This window comes from Hevea brasiliensis, chromosome 9, assembly GCF_030052815.1.
Source record: "Hevea brasiliensis isolate MT/VB/25A 57/8 chromosome 9, ASM3005281v1, whole genome shotgun sequence".
NCBI lineage: Eukaryota > Viridiplantae > Streptophyta > Magnoliopsida > Malpighiales > Euphorbiaceae > Hevea > Hevea brasiliensis.
The window spans coordinates 21,191,655-21,209,255 of record NC_079501.1 but is presented as its reverse complement, the minus strand read 5'-3'; the positions used below and the strand labels follow the sequence as shown (position 1 = coordinate 21,209,255).

General features: G+C 33.0%; 3 protein-coding genes and 1 long non-coding RNA gene across 4 annotated transcripts; 2 read left to right on the top strand and 2 right to left on the bottom strand.

Moving 5' to 3' along the window:
- Window positions 1–4,149: 4,149 nt before the first annotated feature.
- LOC110670874 (pentatricopeptide repeat-containing protein At5g38730-like) lies at window positions 4,150–5,232 on the bottom strand. Its single transcript, XM_021833167.2, has 2 exons — window positions 5,012–5,232; window positions 4,150–4,866 (listed from the first exon to the last, which is right to left on the bottom strand). Exons 1-2 carry the CDS (start codon window positions 5,144–5,146, stop codon window positions 4,414–4,416), a joined length of 588 nt encoding a protein of 195 aa, XP_021688859.2. The 5' UTR covers window positions 5,147–5,232; the 3' UTR covers window positions 4,150–4,413.
- Window positions 5,231–10,153, top strand: LOC110656033 (uncharacterized). The gene is made up of 8 exons (XM_021812561.2): window positions 5,231–5,573; window positions 7,124–7,243; window positions 7,326–7,445; window positions 7,884–7,982; window positions 8,085–8,231; window positions 8,703–8,800; window positions 9,303–9,513; window positions 9,788–10,153. Exons 1-8 carry the CDS (start codon window positions 5,477–5,479, stop codon window positions 9,871–9,873), a joined length of 978 nt encoding a protein of 325 aa, XP_021668253.2. The 5' UTR covers window positions 5,231–5,476; the 3' UTR covers window positions 9,874–10,153.
- A 1,548-nt stretch (window positions 10,154–11,701) lies between these two features.
- Window positions 11,702–13,397, bottom strand: LOC110656032 (S-adenosylmethionine decarboxylase proenzyme). The gene is made up of 2 exons (XM_021812560.2): window positions 13,247–13,397; window positions 11,702–13,156 (listed from the first exon to the last, which is right to left on the bottom strand). The coding sequence occupies exon 2, from the start codon at window positions 13,004–13,006 to the stop codon at window positions 11,933–11,935; it is 1,074 nt and encodes a 357-aa protein (XP_021668252.2). The 5' UTR covers window positions 13,007–13,156; window positions 13,247–13,397; the 3' UTR covers window positions 11,702–11,932.
- Window positions 13,398–16,961: 3,564 nt separating this feature from the next.
- LOC110656036 (uncharacterized) lies at window positions 16,962–17,581 on the top strand. The gene is made up of 2 exons (XR_002495056.2): window positions 16,962–16,992; window positions 17,248–17,581. It is a non-coding gene; the product is annotated as an uncharacterized LOC110656036 (long non-coding RNA).
- The last annotated feature ends 20 nt before the right edge of the window (window positions 17,582–17,601 follow it).

The following is a 17,601-nucleotide window of genomic DNA, read 5'->3' as shown; positions in this document are numbered from 1 at the left end:
TAGATATTAATCATGGCCAACTTGTTACAAATATAGTCAACCTGAGCTCCATTCAGAGTTTTTGTAAAAATATCTCCTAACTGCTTTCCAGTTTGACGTGTCCTGTTAAGATGATCTTATGTTGAATTTTTTCATAACAAAGTGGCAATCAATTTCAATATGTTTAGTCCGTTCATGAAATACAAAATTAAGTGCAATATGGAGTGCAGCTTGATTATCACACCATAGTTGTGCAAGCAGAGAGATCTTAAGGCTAATATTATATAATAACTGAAGTATCCACATTATTTCACAAATTAATTGAGCCATAGCTCTATATTCTAATTCAGCACAAATTGAGAAGCTACACTCTGCTTTTTACTTCTTCAAGATACCAAATTACCCCCAATAAAAACACAATACCCATTAGTTGACCTTTTATACGAGTTATTGTAAGGTAGTTTAAGTTACCTACTAGCTTGTTATACTTTTTTTGGTCTTCAAACAACTTACCATCTTCTGCTACAACTTTTAAGTTTTGAGTCATTGGTGCATTGAAAACTTAGCACCTAATTCCCAATTTTTGCCAAAAGATCAAGGATATACTTTCTGTCACACCTTACCCCTTTGTAAGGCATAACATGATCCCGTAGGATACTTAATGAACTACCAAACTTCACCTACCGATAACTCATTAAGTACTCTACAAGGGATTTTAGAACTATTCTCTTACTTTTTGGAAGTAGTGAGCATTTTGTAATAGTTATTAAAAATATTTAATTGGAGTTTGAAAACTAGTTAAAATTTTTGTTCATTATTATTTTTACACATTTTTGAAAAAATTTCGGCAGAATGCCGTCTGTATTTTAAGAAAACAATTCTTCACAAACTTGTAAAAACACTTCCAATAATTTATTTCATCAACTCAACAACTACCACAACAAACTTCAACATCATTTCTCAAACTCCAAAATTTAAATCAATAATTCACAACTCAATATTTTCATTCATTTTTCATTAAAGTAAAAACAATTTACATTTATCAACCACTTAACATTAGCAAATCCAAAATGATATTATTACAACTTTATACAACTGCTCATTACCAGTTTATACATGTATATAAATTTACATACATCAAAATAAATATTACAATCAGGGTATAAAATATACCAGACAGAACTTCAGGGGTGTAGCTCCAATATCCTCAGCAGTTCACTCTACTGCTCCTCTAGTCTCTGTATCTGCGACAGCAATAACAGCCATCGCTGAGTACTATGACTCAGTAGTGCACAACATACTAAAATAACATTTATGCATAATTCAATTCATACTTATTCAAACACATTGCTGAAAATGAAAGACATATGCAAAACATGATTTATAAATTTTTAGTCCAACAATTTTATTTAGAAATTCTCAAATCAATTTGATAAAAACATACAGTTATATCATGCAATTCGAAGCATATTCATCTCAATAGCCGGAGGCTTATGAGAAATCACAAGGCTAGCTAGTTCAAAAAAATGGGTACCCATTCAATTTATTCTTTTACTGGCACACACCTCAACACTTTAGCTAGAAAGGGAATCAAAATTCAAAACTAATTTCCCCTACTAGTCATGCTAGTGAGGCATTCAAATATATGGTCATGACACTGTGGTTTCAAAACTGTCTTAGCAATTTACTAAACATTTATTGTAATTTCAAACACATACAAGTAAACTTTTAACAATTTAAGTCAATGCATAATAAATATTTCAATACAATTGGGTCACAATTTAATATCTTAATTCATTCAAAACAATTTGCAAAAAAAAATTTACAGAAATTCTATGTTACGCACAAACCTTATACGAGTCACCTCTTGACCTTAACTCGATGCCTCGGGTTCTTTCTCGGTATTTTTTTCAATTGAAACACACAATTTCACAGTGTTTCAGTATCATAAATTATCATAAGTCTAAAAATAATTTTAAATCTAACTTTAATATGCTTAATTCGACGTTCTTTGAAATTTATATTTTGGGGTTACTATTCACGATACTATTCAAGTCAATTTGTTGACTTTCCAATGCTTAATAGGTATGGAAATTCTAATTTCACCAACATACCACATTTTGGTTACTTAATTTGTTGGTTTTGATTGTTTTCTCAAACTTCAAGTCCCTTAGGCACAAATTTTAAATTTTCAGTTTTGGTGTTTAGTTTTGCACTATTCCATTGGTCATGTTGCTGTGATAATTTGGCTAAGTTTTCTTCATAGAAGTTGTTTCTTATTGTCTTAACTTTATTTTCCTTTTTGAATCACTCTATTTGGAGTTTTGTAGCCTAAGTTATAGCCATTTGAACATGGCTAACCGGATTTGGAGTTATCCAGAATTCTGGGCAAATTCTGGATTTTGGCCACTTTTGTGGTTGACTTCAGGTGGATTTTCAAATAGGTCATGGTCAAAATTTGGGTTTATTTTCTTCATGAAAGTTGTAGAGCTATGTCTCAGCTTTCTAGTGGTAAAAATGCAGGTCATTTGGACATTCTTAAACCAAGTTATGGTCATTTACGTAATTACTGTTCATTTAGTTATTTTTGTACAGGTCAGTGTGCCTAATCCGAATTTAACCTAATTGTTCACTAAGTTATGGTCACTTTTTGGGCATGATTCCTAAATGAAAAATGTGCCATTTTGTATATAGTTTCATTTTCAATTGGCGTCACACCAATTGGGTTGGTAAATTTTTAGTTTTAGTCCCTGAAAGGGACCTAGGTCATGCTACCTGCAGATTGACCCTCTCCAATCCGAATTTAAACTTGTTTCCAACAATTCATACACACCACAAATGATCACAATTGACCATTTCTCAATTCAAATAAGGTCAATAACATCATTTGGCTAATTCTCAAATTTTTCTTCAATTTTTCACATACTCAAAACCCTAACTACACACAAAGCTTAATCTAATGCAATTTAAAGTGTGTATTCATGTTCTACACACCTAATTCACTTCAAATAACCATTCAAAACCATCAAACTCATTCATATCAAACCCTAACCCTAGCTGGATGAATTTCATGTTTGATCCCTCAACAATTGTTTTTGTTTGGATTTAAGTTAAAATCTAAGTTACTTACACCAAGAACACAAATATTAAACAATAAATTTTTAATTTAAACCACTAACCTTAACTTTGAAATGCAATTCTTCAATTTCTTCATTTTCTTCTTTTCTTTCCTTTCTCTAAAGCTTTCTCAAGTTGAACTAACAAGTTTTTATGGTTTATTTTGGGGTCAAGTGGGTTGAAGTGGTTGGAAGAAAGCTTGAACTCAAGCTTTAATGGTGGTTTTTCAATGGAGAGGAAGATGCGGGGCAGCACACATTTGAGAAAAAGACCAAAATGGGCTTTTTTTTCTTTTAATTTGTTATTTTTATGTGTATTTTCACTTAATTGACTTGGTCAATTATGGTAGGAAAATTAAAATTGTATTTTGACATCATAATGATGTCATAAAGGTGATGTAAAGTGATGTAATAAACTTTTTCCTTTTTCTTTTTTTTTTTTTTTCTTTTGCATTTATTTTTTTTATTAGCTCTTTAATTTAATTTCCGATTTCGAAATTTTTTTTTCTTCGATTTTATTGGACAGTTAGGTCAGGAGTCAGCTCTATGAGTAAATTGACCAAATTGCCCCTCGCTGGTTCAATCTGGTTTACAAGTTATTCGATATTTCTTTCGGATCCCTGACCTAATTATTTGACCTACTTAAAAATTATTTTTCGTGATTTTCTCTTTTCCACTGTGTTCGCAATAGTCCTAAGGACCACGGCGTCACATTTTACGGTTCGAAATTTAAGTTTAGACTGACCTCGCAGTCATTCCCAAGAAGATCACCCATCGCTGTGACTCATGGCTCATTTAACTTTTTATGTTCTATTTTTCTAATTTATACTTAACTATTTGGCAATTACTAATTATTTATGTACATGGCTTATCTAGGTGTCTTAGAATTGGTTCTAATCCTTTTACTTATCTGGACCGACACCAGTCACCGTAACAGTAATATACCAGGCTATGCAAATAGGGGTGTTACACTTTCATTGACATGAAGATGACTTTCTTATTTCTCATAACGATATCCAAGAAATACTTTAGTAGACCCAAGTCTTTTGTCTAGGTCTGGAGAAAGTTTTCAAGAGTTGAAATACCTATAGAGTCACTTTCGATGATAAAAAAATCATCCGTATATACTACCAACAAAATTAAGCCAATTTTAGATGGTAATACTGAATAATCGCATTTACTTTTTTATATATTAAACTCCTATATTGCTTCATTGAATCTCTCTAACAAAGTCTGAGGACTTTATTTTAGGCCATAAAAAGACTTTCAAAACCTGCAAATTTTACTTAACTCCCTGACCAACAAACCCAGGTGGAGATCATAGTGCATACCCTTTTTGCAATACAATGAAATCAACGCATTGTATGTGGAGATCAGGGAAAAGACATTTTAATTCCATTTCACTCAACAATTTCTCTGCTTTTTCCACATCCCCAGATTTACAAATCAACACATTGTAGACATGAATATTAGCTGCAACTCCAATCCTAACCATCTTCTTATAAACTTTCCACAGCAAATCAGTCAGCCTATCCATAACCACGGAATTCAATAGCACACTACAAGCATGCAAATGTGGCCTCAACCCATCTATCCTCGTGTGCTTAAAAACCTGAAGAGCTTCCAGTGTCATCTTGGTATTCGCATAAGCTATCACAAGCCAGCTAAAAATATAAGAATTCACATCTGATTCGTCATGAAGCCTCGCTAAAGCACTGAAAACCGATAGAGTTGACCAGAAATCCTTGCAGGCAATCTTCTCAACTAAACTCTGTGCATTTTTTAAGCATTTAAAATGTGAATCATTGTCCATGAAGATTGTAAAGAATGTTTATAGTTCGGAATCGATGAATCCATTTGAAGAATGCTCAAGAAAGAGAGGGACTCTGACCATATGAAGAAAGCTGAAATAGTACCTGGTGAACGGTTGTTGTGGAGAGATTAGATCCAATCTTGGGTCTCAAGAGATTGTTCCAGCTACCCTTAGGTACGGCTGCACACATGCTCTGAACTATCTGGGTTTCATTGCTCAGGGGTACCAAAGTCGCCATTTTTATGTGGACTCCTACAATGGTGCTCACCAATTGAGGGGTAAGAAATAGAAATACGAAAATAATTGGGTTAAAAAAAAAAAGTAAAAACTGGGGCAGCTGGGAGGAACCTGATATTCCAGAAATACATAAAAAGGGAAAAAGCAAAACTTGAACCGGATTCATAGGGTAAACGAACCGGGTTGGTTTGCAGAGCAGACAGGTTAAATTAAACAGTGAAAATACTTGCCCGCCCCTATAAAACAGGTGTGGCGCCCTACTCTTCCCTGCGTTAGCTTCACATCTTTTGGTGGCAACTGTTGCTGGAAAAACGGGAAATTGTTCAGAGACATGGGAAAGTTGAAAGAGAAACGGGAGGAGAAGAAGGAGAAGAAGCAGAAGAAGAGTAAGAAGGCTAAGAAGACTAATATCGAGCTTCTCCGAAAGGGTATCTCTTGCTTAAATTTTCTATCTTTCAATCCTATTTTGTTTTCCTTTTGTGTGGATATATTTCTGCGTCAGTCGTGATTGAGGAAGAATTTTCTTTTATTAAAAAAAAAAAAAGCATTTTCTTGCATTAGCACTTAGCAAGTGCGTTTTGGTTTGCTTTATTTGGAAAACGCTCGTAGGGATTTTTCCCTCACTATTGTCCTTCATGTTCTTGTTGAGGCTAGTTGAAGAGAGAGCTTGCTTGCAAAATCCACTAATATGAACATCAAACTTTGTCACAATCAATTCTTAGATACTCAAGTGTTATTTAAAATATTGAAGGTAATTAGCTAATGCCATTTTTGGGTCCGACCCTTTTTTTTTTTTCCTGCAATTAACTGAGCTGTGAAATTTTCTCATTGTATCAGTAACAATACTTATAATTTCGTGCTTCAAAAGTAGATTTCTATCCCAGTAATGTCCATAAACTCTTCCCTGTTTTGGAATATAATTAGGACATCAAACATAAGTTAAGGGAGCAGCTATGAATAGACACAATTTATCAAAGCTCGACACTGATTGTGGAAATGATTATCAATTACTGGTTTTGTTGAAATATATTTTTGGAATTTAGAAGTCAGCCTTTTGGTTTGCGTTGGGACAATTGTCTAATGTGAAGTAAAAGTCTTGGGTTAACTTGAAGCCAATAGTGGCAAGTTTACACCTGGTAGCAGCTCTATGCAAAAATGTTTTCCTTTGGAAGAACCATGACTGGGTATTGCATGTTTTAGTGTTTATAGGTGCATAAGTTAGGACCTTGGTATTTTTTAGTTTATCCTTTTATTAGACCATTGGTTATGTGGTACCCCATTGTTCCCATTGAAACTCTGTTCCTGGACATCTAGTGAAGTACACTACTTGGCAAAAAGAGCCAGTGTTTTTGGGTGCATAATTTAGGAACTTGCTATGCTTAGTTTATCCTTTTATTAAACCAGTGGTTATGTTGGTACCCCATTGTTCCCATTGAAACTCTGATCATGGACATATAGTGAAAGTACTACTATTTGGCAACACAAGCCAGTGTTTTGTTCTTCAGCATGACTAGATTATATTTAAAAAAGTTTGAAGTATTTCAGAAACAAATGCATGCATAAGACAGGCTAAATAATGCTTGAACTCATATTTTTCATAAATAATGAAGTAGCAATTCAAGTAATTTTCTGAATGATCAAGGAATTTTTAAAGAATATCATTGCAATATCTTGGTCTAAGGTATCAAATTCAGTTTTACAAAAACTAGTGGTGAATATTTAGTGTTAATCATTTATCTTCTGAGGGATAAATCAATGGATAATTTCTAGTTGATTTAGTTCAAAAAAAGTTACATGTGATGAAAAATTTGTGAAAATCATCATTTTATACAATGAAGATATCCTTGGCTTTGGACCTGATTTTCCACTTCTGCCTCATGCTTGAATCATACAGACAATTGGTGTTGTGTTTCAGACTAGTATTGTTTATACTGACATTTGTTGACAGTTATTAGTGCTTGGCATTTTTCCTTTTCAGAAGTAATGTTAAAGAACGAGGAAAAAGGGAGTGAAAATATCAAATCCACAGGAAAGAAGAAGAGGAGAAGGGAGAAGGAAAATAATGTTGATGCTGGCATAGCTGTTCAATTCAATAAAGGTGGAATGGCTGACATGAAAAATTGTGTCATTTAGATTCATGACACTTTTGTTTCGTTTATTGCTTTCTGTTTTTTGAACAGATAACCTAATTAAAGTAGAAGGAGAAAAGGAAAAACCAAGGAAAAAGAAAAGAAAAGGTGAGAAAAATAATGCTTTGGTTGGAAAATCTGATCAGCAAGATGGTTATGCAGAACAAAATGGTAAGTCGATGGGATTGGGACATTGTATAATGAACACTATTCTTTTAGTAGATTCTATCTCAGATATTTTGTCATGATATCTTCATGTCTGGAGATATTTGTGTGTATGCATAGGTTCTTTTTGATAAATATTATATTTGGCAAAGTGGAACTGAGTTTTGCTATATGTGTTCACAAAGTCCTTCAGTCTAAAATCTAAAATCATCTCTCTTTAGTGTGCATACAATAGTAAGTTTATCATTTTGGAGTTAGCTTCTAAATTGCCAATGTCATCATCTTAAATTCTTTTATCTTTTTCCTTTGGTTTTCCCCCTTTGGCTTGTTTCCATGTTCAAGCTGTCCAACAAGATGCCTAAATGGCACAGCTGTCATGCTATTATACTATGTCAGTCATTATTATTCTTTACAGGTTAATTAAGTCATTTTTTTTCCATGTAGATGATGGGGCAGCAGGCCAGAGCTTAGTTAAAACTCAAGGCAGTATTAATAATTCCAAAGGGCAGAGTGAAGCTGTTATTGGAGAAGATATTAGAACTCGTAAATAAGGAATCTTATTTGTTGATTTATACATAATTTCTTGAGAAAATATTATATTTCAATCATATTCCATATGTTGTCTGATGGTCTTATTTATATTAGATAAATCCAAGAAATCTTACAGGAAGAAAAAGGAGCATCACAAATTAAGGAAGAGTGAGACCATTCCGGAGAAGATAGATGAGTCTGTTCATGATGGGGTTTATTACATTTCTTCAGGGGAAGAGGACAGCTCAAAAGGAATGAGAAGTATGAATCTTAAAATTGGTGATTTTGTGTCTTAGTAATTCGGAGGCAAACTTGCATCATATTTTGTTGGAAGTCATATAGAGTTGGGGACAAGCCAACTGGTGTGTGCCTATTACTTGTTTTAGCTCAAAATGGGCCTATCCATCAGTTCCAATTGCTAGGACATATCCATATTATCTGTTCATGGCCATAAATAGAATCTGTGCATGGATCTCTGTGGTTTCATCATTCTTTTTAAGTAGCGTAGAAAAGACATCCATTTTTTGTTTTGTCCATTCGTTCCTAGAAAGGAAAAGAAGTTGGAGGGGAGACGTAGCTGAAGTTACTTCATTCAATTGTTTGACATAAGTTGACTTGCAAAATATTTGTTTTATTTCTTGAGTGATGGGCTCTTTCTGTGCATATTTCACTATTGTCAATAAAAAGGCTTGTTATATGATTTAATGGTCTTACTTGATACTTGCATTGCAGAATGGCTTATGGAATACCATCAAAGTAGACCAGGTTTGAAGGTGTTGCAACAAAGGATAGATCAGTTTGTAACTGCTCATGAGGAAAAACTTGAACAGGTATTTTCTCTCTCGTGCATTGCTCCAATCAAACTATTTATTAACAACCATGTGGGTCATGTTTTTCTTTGTCAATCCATGAATTGTTGTCTCGGCAGGATTAAACACACAAGCATGCGTGCATTAATTAGCTTGATCTTTAGTACTGTTTTCTTGTGCCTATGCGAAGAGATGCCTGTTTAAAAGCTCCTTTCTTATAATTGTGTGATATGAGAATTTTTTATGAGTGATGTAGTCTGTCCCACTAAATGCACTACAAATAGTTTAGGGATATATTGCATCATGCTGTAAATCTCAGTATTTACTTTATGCCCTCTTTGCTCTTTGCTCATTAAAAATTTGAAATTGATATGCATATCTCCATTGTGAGATTATGTGATTGATGTCATGCTTTTGTTTTTTGTTTTTTGTCAAACGTCCTTTGGAGTATTTCCTTTACTTTTTCTCGGTGGCAAACATGTACCTACTGTTTAGTCATTTATCTTCTTATGGTATGGTGCAGGAAAGAAAAGAAAGAGAAGCCCGTGCTGCAGAAGATGGGTGGACAGTTGTTGTGCACCATAAAGGAAGGAAGAAGACAACTGATTCTCAAAGTGGAATTACTGTGGGTTCTGTGGCCCCAGCTGTTGCAGAGAGCCAGCTGACCAAGAAGAAACGCAAAGAAGTTGGACCAGACTTCTATCGGTTTCAAAAAAGAGAAGCTCAGAGGAATGGTATGATGAATCTTTCACCATTTTTGCTTCTTTGGTATTAAATTACTGTGCAAAAATACCAAACTGGAAAGTTGAAACTTGAGAATATGTTGTCATGGGTTACTGATGCTCTAGAAGACAAAAGAGTCTTATCCATCTGTCCTCGTCTAAGCAACAATAGTCAATGCAGTCACTTCTTATTGGTATCGTTATGGTTGATTTGCAGATCAATCAGGAGGCATTATTCTTCATTAAGTGATGTGACATTGACATGTTGATCGTCCATTTATTGCAGAAATTTTGGCACTCCGAAGCAAATTTGAGGAGGATAGAAAACGGATTCAGCAATTGAGAGCTGCCAGAAAGTTTCGACCTTACTGAATGCTGCTGAAGCTATGTGAAGAATGATCCAAAGCTGAAACTTCTATGATGTCAACTTCATTTTTGCAATATGGGAAAAAGTATGCTAAAGTCTAGGCATTTATTGCTCCTCTTGCAAATTTTTTCACTTCTTAAATTTACTGGAGAAAAAAAAAAAAAGTTATTCACAATTCACAAAATCTACTACTGAGTGTACAATTTTCAGCGTGATATTAGCTGAGATGATGAATGATTTTGCAGCTTTTGTTAATCCTAGTTGAATGCTGACTTTCTGTTTGCATTTCTTTCTGGAAATGGTTTTAGTAATCTAACAATTTTTCGTGTTTGGAAATGATTAGTAATACAAGTTTTCTTCTTCTTCTTCTTCCTCTTCCACTCTTCTGCCAACATCCAACCAATTTTTGCAGACGTCAAGATAAAATTCGCTCTTTTTCACAAGCACAGCTGCTACCCTGACACAAATGTTGCACCATACATTGGTTGGTTTAGGAAGCTGGGCCAAGCCCATGGAATATTAAAAAAACAAGGCAAGAAAATTTCCAATGCAAAATGAAAAGATTCTAAGTTGTACCATAAACCATATCAATCTACTGAAGATTGACGATATATGAATGTTATGCACTTGTGTTCGGTTAATAAATTGGAAGTTGAAATTTATGTCTTCATCTTCCAGGTTTCATGGCTGATGAGCATTAGCCAAGTGGAGGATTTAGATTGCCTTACATGTCTAATGTGTTCTGTGGATGAACTCTATTCATCAATGTAACTATGGCTTCACTTTCACTCATCACTTCTGGTGGTGTTCATTAATTTTGATCTTTTGATACAATGATCAACAACCATTAGTCTTATCACCTTGTAACGTTATTGCTCAAATGGTGAAATGTTGGAAACCTGACATCGGAATGGGATTGCTGGAATTCATTTCCAGCTTCATTCTTGATCAGGGATTTTAGAGAAAAAAGATCGAAGCAACATCACTTTGCCTTTTGTGGATCAAATTATATCAAGTAGATAGCGTACATATTAGAATTTTCCTTGCATATGGGTAGGAAAATCCAACCAAAATAGAATACGAAAGTTGAACGAGTGATGTGTGAACCCAAATTTACTTTTTAGCCATCTGCCTAGCATTTTCAACTTTTGTCGCTTTTGTGATCTTCTCTTTTTTATCATTTATTCTGCTCTTCCCACTTCAACCTGTCTGGCTGACAACCTATCGTCGGCCAACTTATTTGCATGAAGAAACTTTATTAAAATTTATCACATGTTTTGGTACATATACTCAATACAAGTTTTGCATAATTGATTTTTTGAAATTAGTTACGTTTGAATCAAGTTGGTAGAATTTGCAAATAAATTCTATATTAGTAAGGTTGATTTGACTAAAGATAAACGAATTAAAAGAACTTGGAATTGAATTGTTCCAAATACAATGTTGATCTCAATGACAATCTGATTAAATATGAAACAACATAAATTTAGCCCCACCACTTTATATTCTATTGCACATGCTCGAAATCGAAACTACACTTATTCCCATAACCCACCACTAGACTTGCTTGTAAGAGAGATTCTCCTCTTCTCTTTCTCCACCTCCATTTTCTTCTCTCCACCTCTTCCCCCTTTTTTTTTAACCCTCGACTAACCACCGATGAAACAAAAAACCTCATCTCAATATATTCTTCTCTTCTTTTTGTTGTTCTGTTTAATTTTCCTTCTCCAAAAAAAAAAAAAAAAAAAAAAAGCCCAAAAATAACCCTAAATTCAGGAGTAACCATACATTATGATATTAATAACGAAAAAAGGAAAAAGGAAAACGAATTCCAACACAAATTGCATTTATTTAGGTTGTGGTTGTGGGATACAATTTTTAACATATGTAAGAGGTCAGCAATTGCACAGCAATAGAAATATCTCTCAAGATAAACACCCCCCCGTCTCACAATACATTATAAAAACTCTAAGCATACCAATGACTGTCCACACAATCATAACACCACAACACTTTATTCAATTACGTAATGAAATAAAGACAAAATACTAAAAATAAATCTCTTCAAACTTCCTCGTCCTTTTCATCCTCACTCCAACAACATCTCAGGATTGACCTTGGAGATGCACAGCCTTTGTTTCTCACATAACTTTGGTAGATGATCGATCCCCCCTTACCAAGTTCTTCATTGTTACTTCCAACACAGCAATATCCGTTCAAATCAAGAATTAACTTCTTTCCCACATCATGTAAAACATCAGAATGCAGAGCAATGGAGAACTCAGTTGGTTCAAAGCAAGCCAAAACCCTTTCAAGCAGCTGAGTCAAATTCATATCTTCTAAATTGTAACCCACAGCTTCAAAACTAGCATAACTGAAACCATCTTCTGGAGTAACATGAATTGTAGAAATTGCATCCCCTTCTATGGCATTCATGGAGTAACCACATGGATCAAAATCAAAATCACAAATCTCGGATTGTGGTAGGATCCTCCTAATACCAGATTCCTCAGTCATCACAGCAGCTGAAATGGATTTTCTTTTGTAGAATACAGATGCTCGGTCCCTGTCCAAGCCAGTCATGCACATTTCCAGAGTGTGAACACGACCTAAGTTGCATCCCACATCAACAGAAGCAGAGTATACATGCCATCTTTGGGATTTTTCAGGACTACCCATCACATATGCCACACTATCCAAACCGAGTTTAACAAAATGGCCATCAAGGACATCTACTTCCTCAGAGAAGCTTCTATGTGGAAATGACTGAGCCCCAGGAAATATGAAGCTCCCACGAGTATACCTCACAGAACGTACAGTGAGTGAAAGAGCATCAGCCAATTTCAGAATTGCTGGTATTGAAAGAAGCAATTTAGTAGTCCCACAAGTTTTGATGATAACCTTGTAAGGGTACACAAAGAGACTAGATTCTGAAAGAACATATGAATCAACATGATCATTTGAAAGTGAATCAACAATGGTACATTCAGCTGGTTTGAGAATCTCATTTATTTGAGATTTGGACAGAGACCGGAGGCCCATCCCTCCAGGATCAGCAAAGAAGCCAGGCTCAGAAAAGGATACTTCAAGCCTCTTTTCATAGCCTTCAAATCCAATTGCAGAGACAGGCAAAGCCATCTTGCCTCAAAAGAACAAATACCAATTCTAAAGGACGAGAATGAGAAAACGAGCGAAGTAGAAAAGAAATGCAGACCCAAAACAACGGAAATATAAAGGAAAGCTGCAAGGTTCAACACTTAGAAGATCTCAGGATGGCTTTCGCACGCACTGCACAAACAAAATATGATACAAAATCAGGAAGCCAGTTACATGAAAAAAAACCAATAGGGATAAAAATAAGCTTAAAACTAAACTCACGTTAGAGTAAGCAGCAGATCGGAACTTCTTGATTCCACCGTGGGGCCGAACGTCTTCAATGCTGTAACCAAGAGGAGCTTCATAGAATAAGGATTTACTACTGCTAGACTTCTTCTTGCCACCTTTGGACTCCATTAGATCATTCAGTCTTTGCCTGTCAGAACACAAAGTACAGAAATCAGAGTGAGATACAATCTCTCAATAAAGGAGAGTAGTCTATATAGTAACAATGGTATTTTGAGAAAAGAAAATGAAAATTGAAACAAGGAAAAACTTAAACATACAGACAACAAGAGGTAATTCTGATAAGAGATCAGATATTGTTTCTACCCATACTACCAAAGCCAAGGATCAAAGGAGAAAAATATAACAAATGAACTGCTTAGCTACATTAAAAGAATTATTATCTTAAGCTAAATTCCTTTTCATTTTGCTAACGAAAACAGCAGATATCAATTACTCATATCTTAAGAAGTTAAAAAAGTTTCAGAAACAAAGAAAAACAAATCCCTAAAAATTACAAAGACCAAAATGGATTTGTTAGCATTTATAATGCTATTCAACAGATTCACCACAAGGAATCACACCAAAGGAAATAAATTAGCATTACAAAGACCAATTAATTAAAAAAAAGGCAAAAGAAAAAAAACAAAAAGAAGAAAAAGAGAATCGGTCTGGATTATTGAATATATTTCCACAAAAAGAGAATGACAGATTTCGACCTCCAAACAATACATCCATCATAATTAATTCTATCAAAAAATATACCAATAATAGACCCTAAAAACAAAACATAAGAATACAAACCAACAATACACGTAAATCAATAACAAAACACTTACCAATATGAATATATTACAATCTGAAAACCCAAGCTCCTCTAAATACCTTTCTTTATGAAGCTCCAATCAAATCAAACCCTATAAACCAAATCCACAACACCAAATTAAAATAAAAAGAAAAAAAAAAACTCAAATCAATATAAAACACAAAACAAAAACAAATATACATTACCGATTGAAAACCGAAACACAAAGCAATCGGATGCGATATGCCAGCAGCGATAGGCAAAATCAAACCCTAAGAACTTGAGGAAAGAGTAGAGAGATTCGTATACGACACGCTGAGTTTGCGATTATTAAGAAGGGGCGCTCTTTCCTTATGCAATGCTCATGTGATGAATGAGGGACTCTGGAGGGCGCCTTATATAGGGAAGAAAATACGTGTTGAGGAAGCTATGATATTGCCCTGGATTTTCTGTACATTTACAGTCACGCCCTCGCTCTTAAAGGCAGTTTCCTTCTATTTTCTTCCAAGAATATGTCAGGGTTAATGCGTGCCACCCATTTTTTTTAATATGGAATGACTAAACTGCCCTTACCACTCACCAGGCGTGATTGTTACGCGGAGCAGATGATGCGTGCCGAAAAGAATTGTGAAGGTAAATGAGGGGTAGTTTGGACATTTCAAATATCCCCTTCTCCTCATCATTTTGATTTTGTTAAGCGGCGGATTTGGGGTGGAAAGGGCTGTTAATGTGAAATTACTGTTCAATCAGTCTATTTTGGGGAGGTGTTATGTTGGGTGGTTAGTACTCTACAAATAGGCATGCTAGCGACTATGAATTGACCTTAAATTTTAGTCTCATTTACGGATAATAATTTTAACTTTTAATTAATGCTAACTTTTGGGAATCTAATTTAAAATTTGAGTCAATCGAATATTTAAATTAATAATTAAAATTTAAAAAGTTAAAAATTATTTCTCAACCACGTAAATATTAGGCTAGAATCTATTTGATTTAATTATTAGATATATTTAAAAGATGTTAATTAATAATTATTATTATTAGAAAATAGTGAATAGTTAATAATAATTAATTTATGTTAAATATGAAGTAAAATTATTTTTAATTATTAGTATTATATATAAAATGATTAATAATAATATATATTATATAATTTATTTTGTTATTAAAATAAATTATAATTATTAATTTAATATATTATATCATTTATTATATTATTAAAATAAAAATATAATTATTAATTTATTATATCATATTATTTATTTTATTATTAAAATAAGAAAATAATTAAATTTTTTAAAAAAATAAAAAAATAATTTTAAAAATATAATTATAAAATAATAAAGTAATTATTATTATTGATAAAGAAAAAAAATCTTATAATAAAATATTATAATTTTAAGTTTTTAAAAAAATATATATTTCTCTATAATAAATAAACATTTTATATTTTATATTATTAATAGAAAATATTTTAATAAAGATATTAATATTATAAATGAAAAATATAGAAGCAAACAATATTAATAGTATTGACTTTTGAGTTATATGAAAAAAATTATACAGTTTAAATAAAAATATTAATATCTTTATTAAAATATTTTCTATTAATAATATAAAATATAAAATATTTATTTATTATAGAGAAATATAAATAAGTATCATATTAGTTACTTATTCTCTATTTTTTAAATATTATCAAATACTTTAGTTTCACTTATTTTAAAAGTCTATTAGCTATCAATTACGATAAAAATGTGAACTAAGCACTCTCTAATCAAATTAATAAGAATATAAATTCTTTTTTTATTAATTAAAATTTAACTCTACATATAATATTATGGGATTATTTATATTAAATGTTTTAAGTGAATATTAAAAAAATATAATTTTAATATATAATAGTGATATATATATAACCTAGCCTACTTCATTCATTCATGACTGAAAAAATACCATTCATTTATATATATATGGACTCGTGTTGAAAGCTACAATTGCGTTTGAATGAAATTCTTGGTTAGATCCACGTGTGAGGGGATAAGTAAGGTGGGTGGATGGAATGGAATGTAATGCGCCTGATTAGCCCTAGAATCAAATACTATACTGATAGGGTTTGTTTTGGATTGACATTGGAGTTATTTTTTAAATATACTAATTAAATAATATTAAAAATTATTGATATATTTTAAAATAATTAATTTAAAAATAATAATTCTTTAAAAATTTATTTTTAATCTGACCCAAACCGAATCATACAAGTGTAAATATTATGATTTAGTGTGGTAAGATATAATCTTAAAAAACATATACATATATATATAATAAACACATAATTAATAAACAAGTAAGTAAATATTTTTGTAGGCGCATTTCGCGTAATGATTGATAATGCATAGTTATGAAAGGGAGCAGGAATTTCAGCCGTGGGTTTTGGAATATTAGGAGGGACCACATGCACTCGCTGACATATGCTGTGTCCTTCCTTTTACTGTGCCGTTGCCACGCTTGTCTTGCGTGGCAGCTTCCCTTGGAATCTAACCTCCTACCTCCTCTCCCTCTGCAAATTTGATTATGGGGCGTTCACGATTTAGAAAACTTCAAATTTTTTAAAACCAGAATCGAAGTTTTTTTGTTTTTAAGTATAATTAACTTAAATTTGAAAGACTCAATATAAAGCATCACTTGCTTTCATAGATATATGAATAAAAAATGATTTGATATTATTGAATAAAAAGAGTCCCTTGATTCATGGAGAAATAGCTGTTTGCTGGTCCACCACATCAAAAGAAGAGGTTCTACTTCCTAGTTGTATATAATCATTTTATTGCTGCCACAATAATAAAATATTATTATTTGAAAAATATAAATGGCTATGAATTGTTCCATTACGCACATGAAACTTAAGTGTTAGTCCTGCTTACTCAATGGAAAACAAGTAGGTTCAATCCATAAGATTAAGATGCTTTCTTTTCAAATACTCTGAATCTTTATGAATTATGACACTCAAATTCATTGAATTGTCTTTAAGATTTATTTATGCATCCATGTGTTTATATACACTTACCCTTGCTATTCAACATCTCCAAGATTTGCTTCTACACTACAATTGAAAAGGCCATCTCATCAATATAATGTGGTAGCAGCCCCTCTCTCCATATTTAGTGATTGATTTTCATGTCCCTGTTTGCAGTTTTGGAAAGCATATATTGTTTCATTAAAGTGCTGTGAGTGAATGCTCAACTTATGTGCTCTACTTGGTCCATTCATCATTTTGAAAAGATGGCAACCGTAGGTGGTGATATCAGTGCGTTTCTCTGTTCCTTGCTCGTCCTACTTCACCTTGGGTTCTAGGTTTGGGATTGAGTGTGAATTTGTGAGCTTTGATGGCAGTTCGGCTGGGTTGATTGTTTTATTGGGCAGGCTGCCATTAGTCAATGTAGGCTTCCCTTTTTGTGCAGGTTTTAAACCAAGTTTGTATGTATATCTTCGCCCTATGAGATTCTAATGCAATTAGCATGTAAAAAGAAGAAGAAAAAAAAAAAAA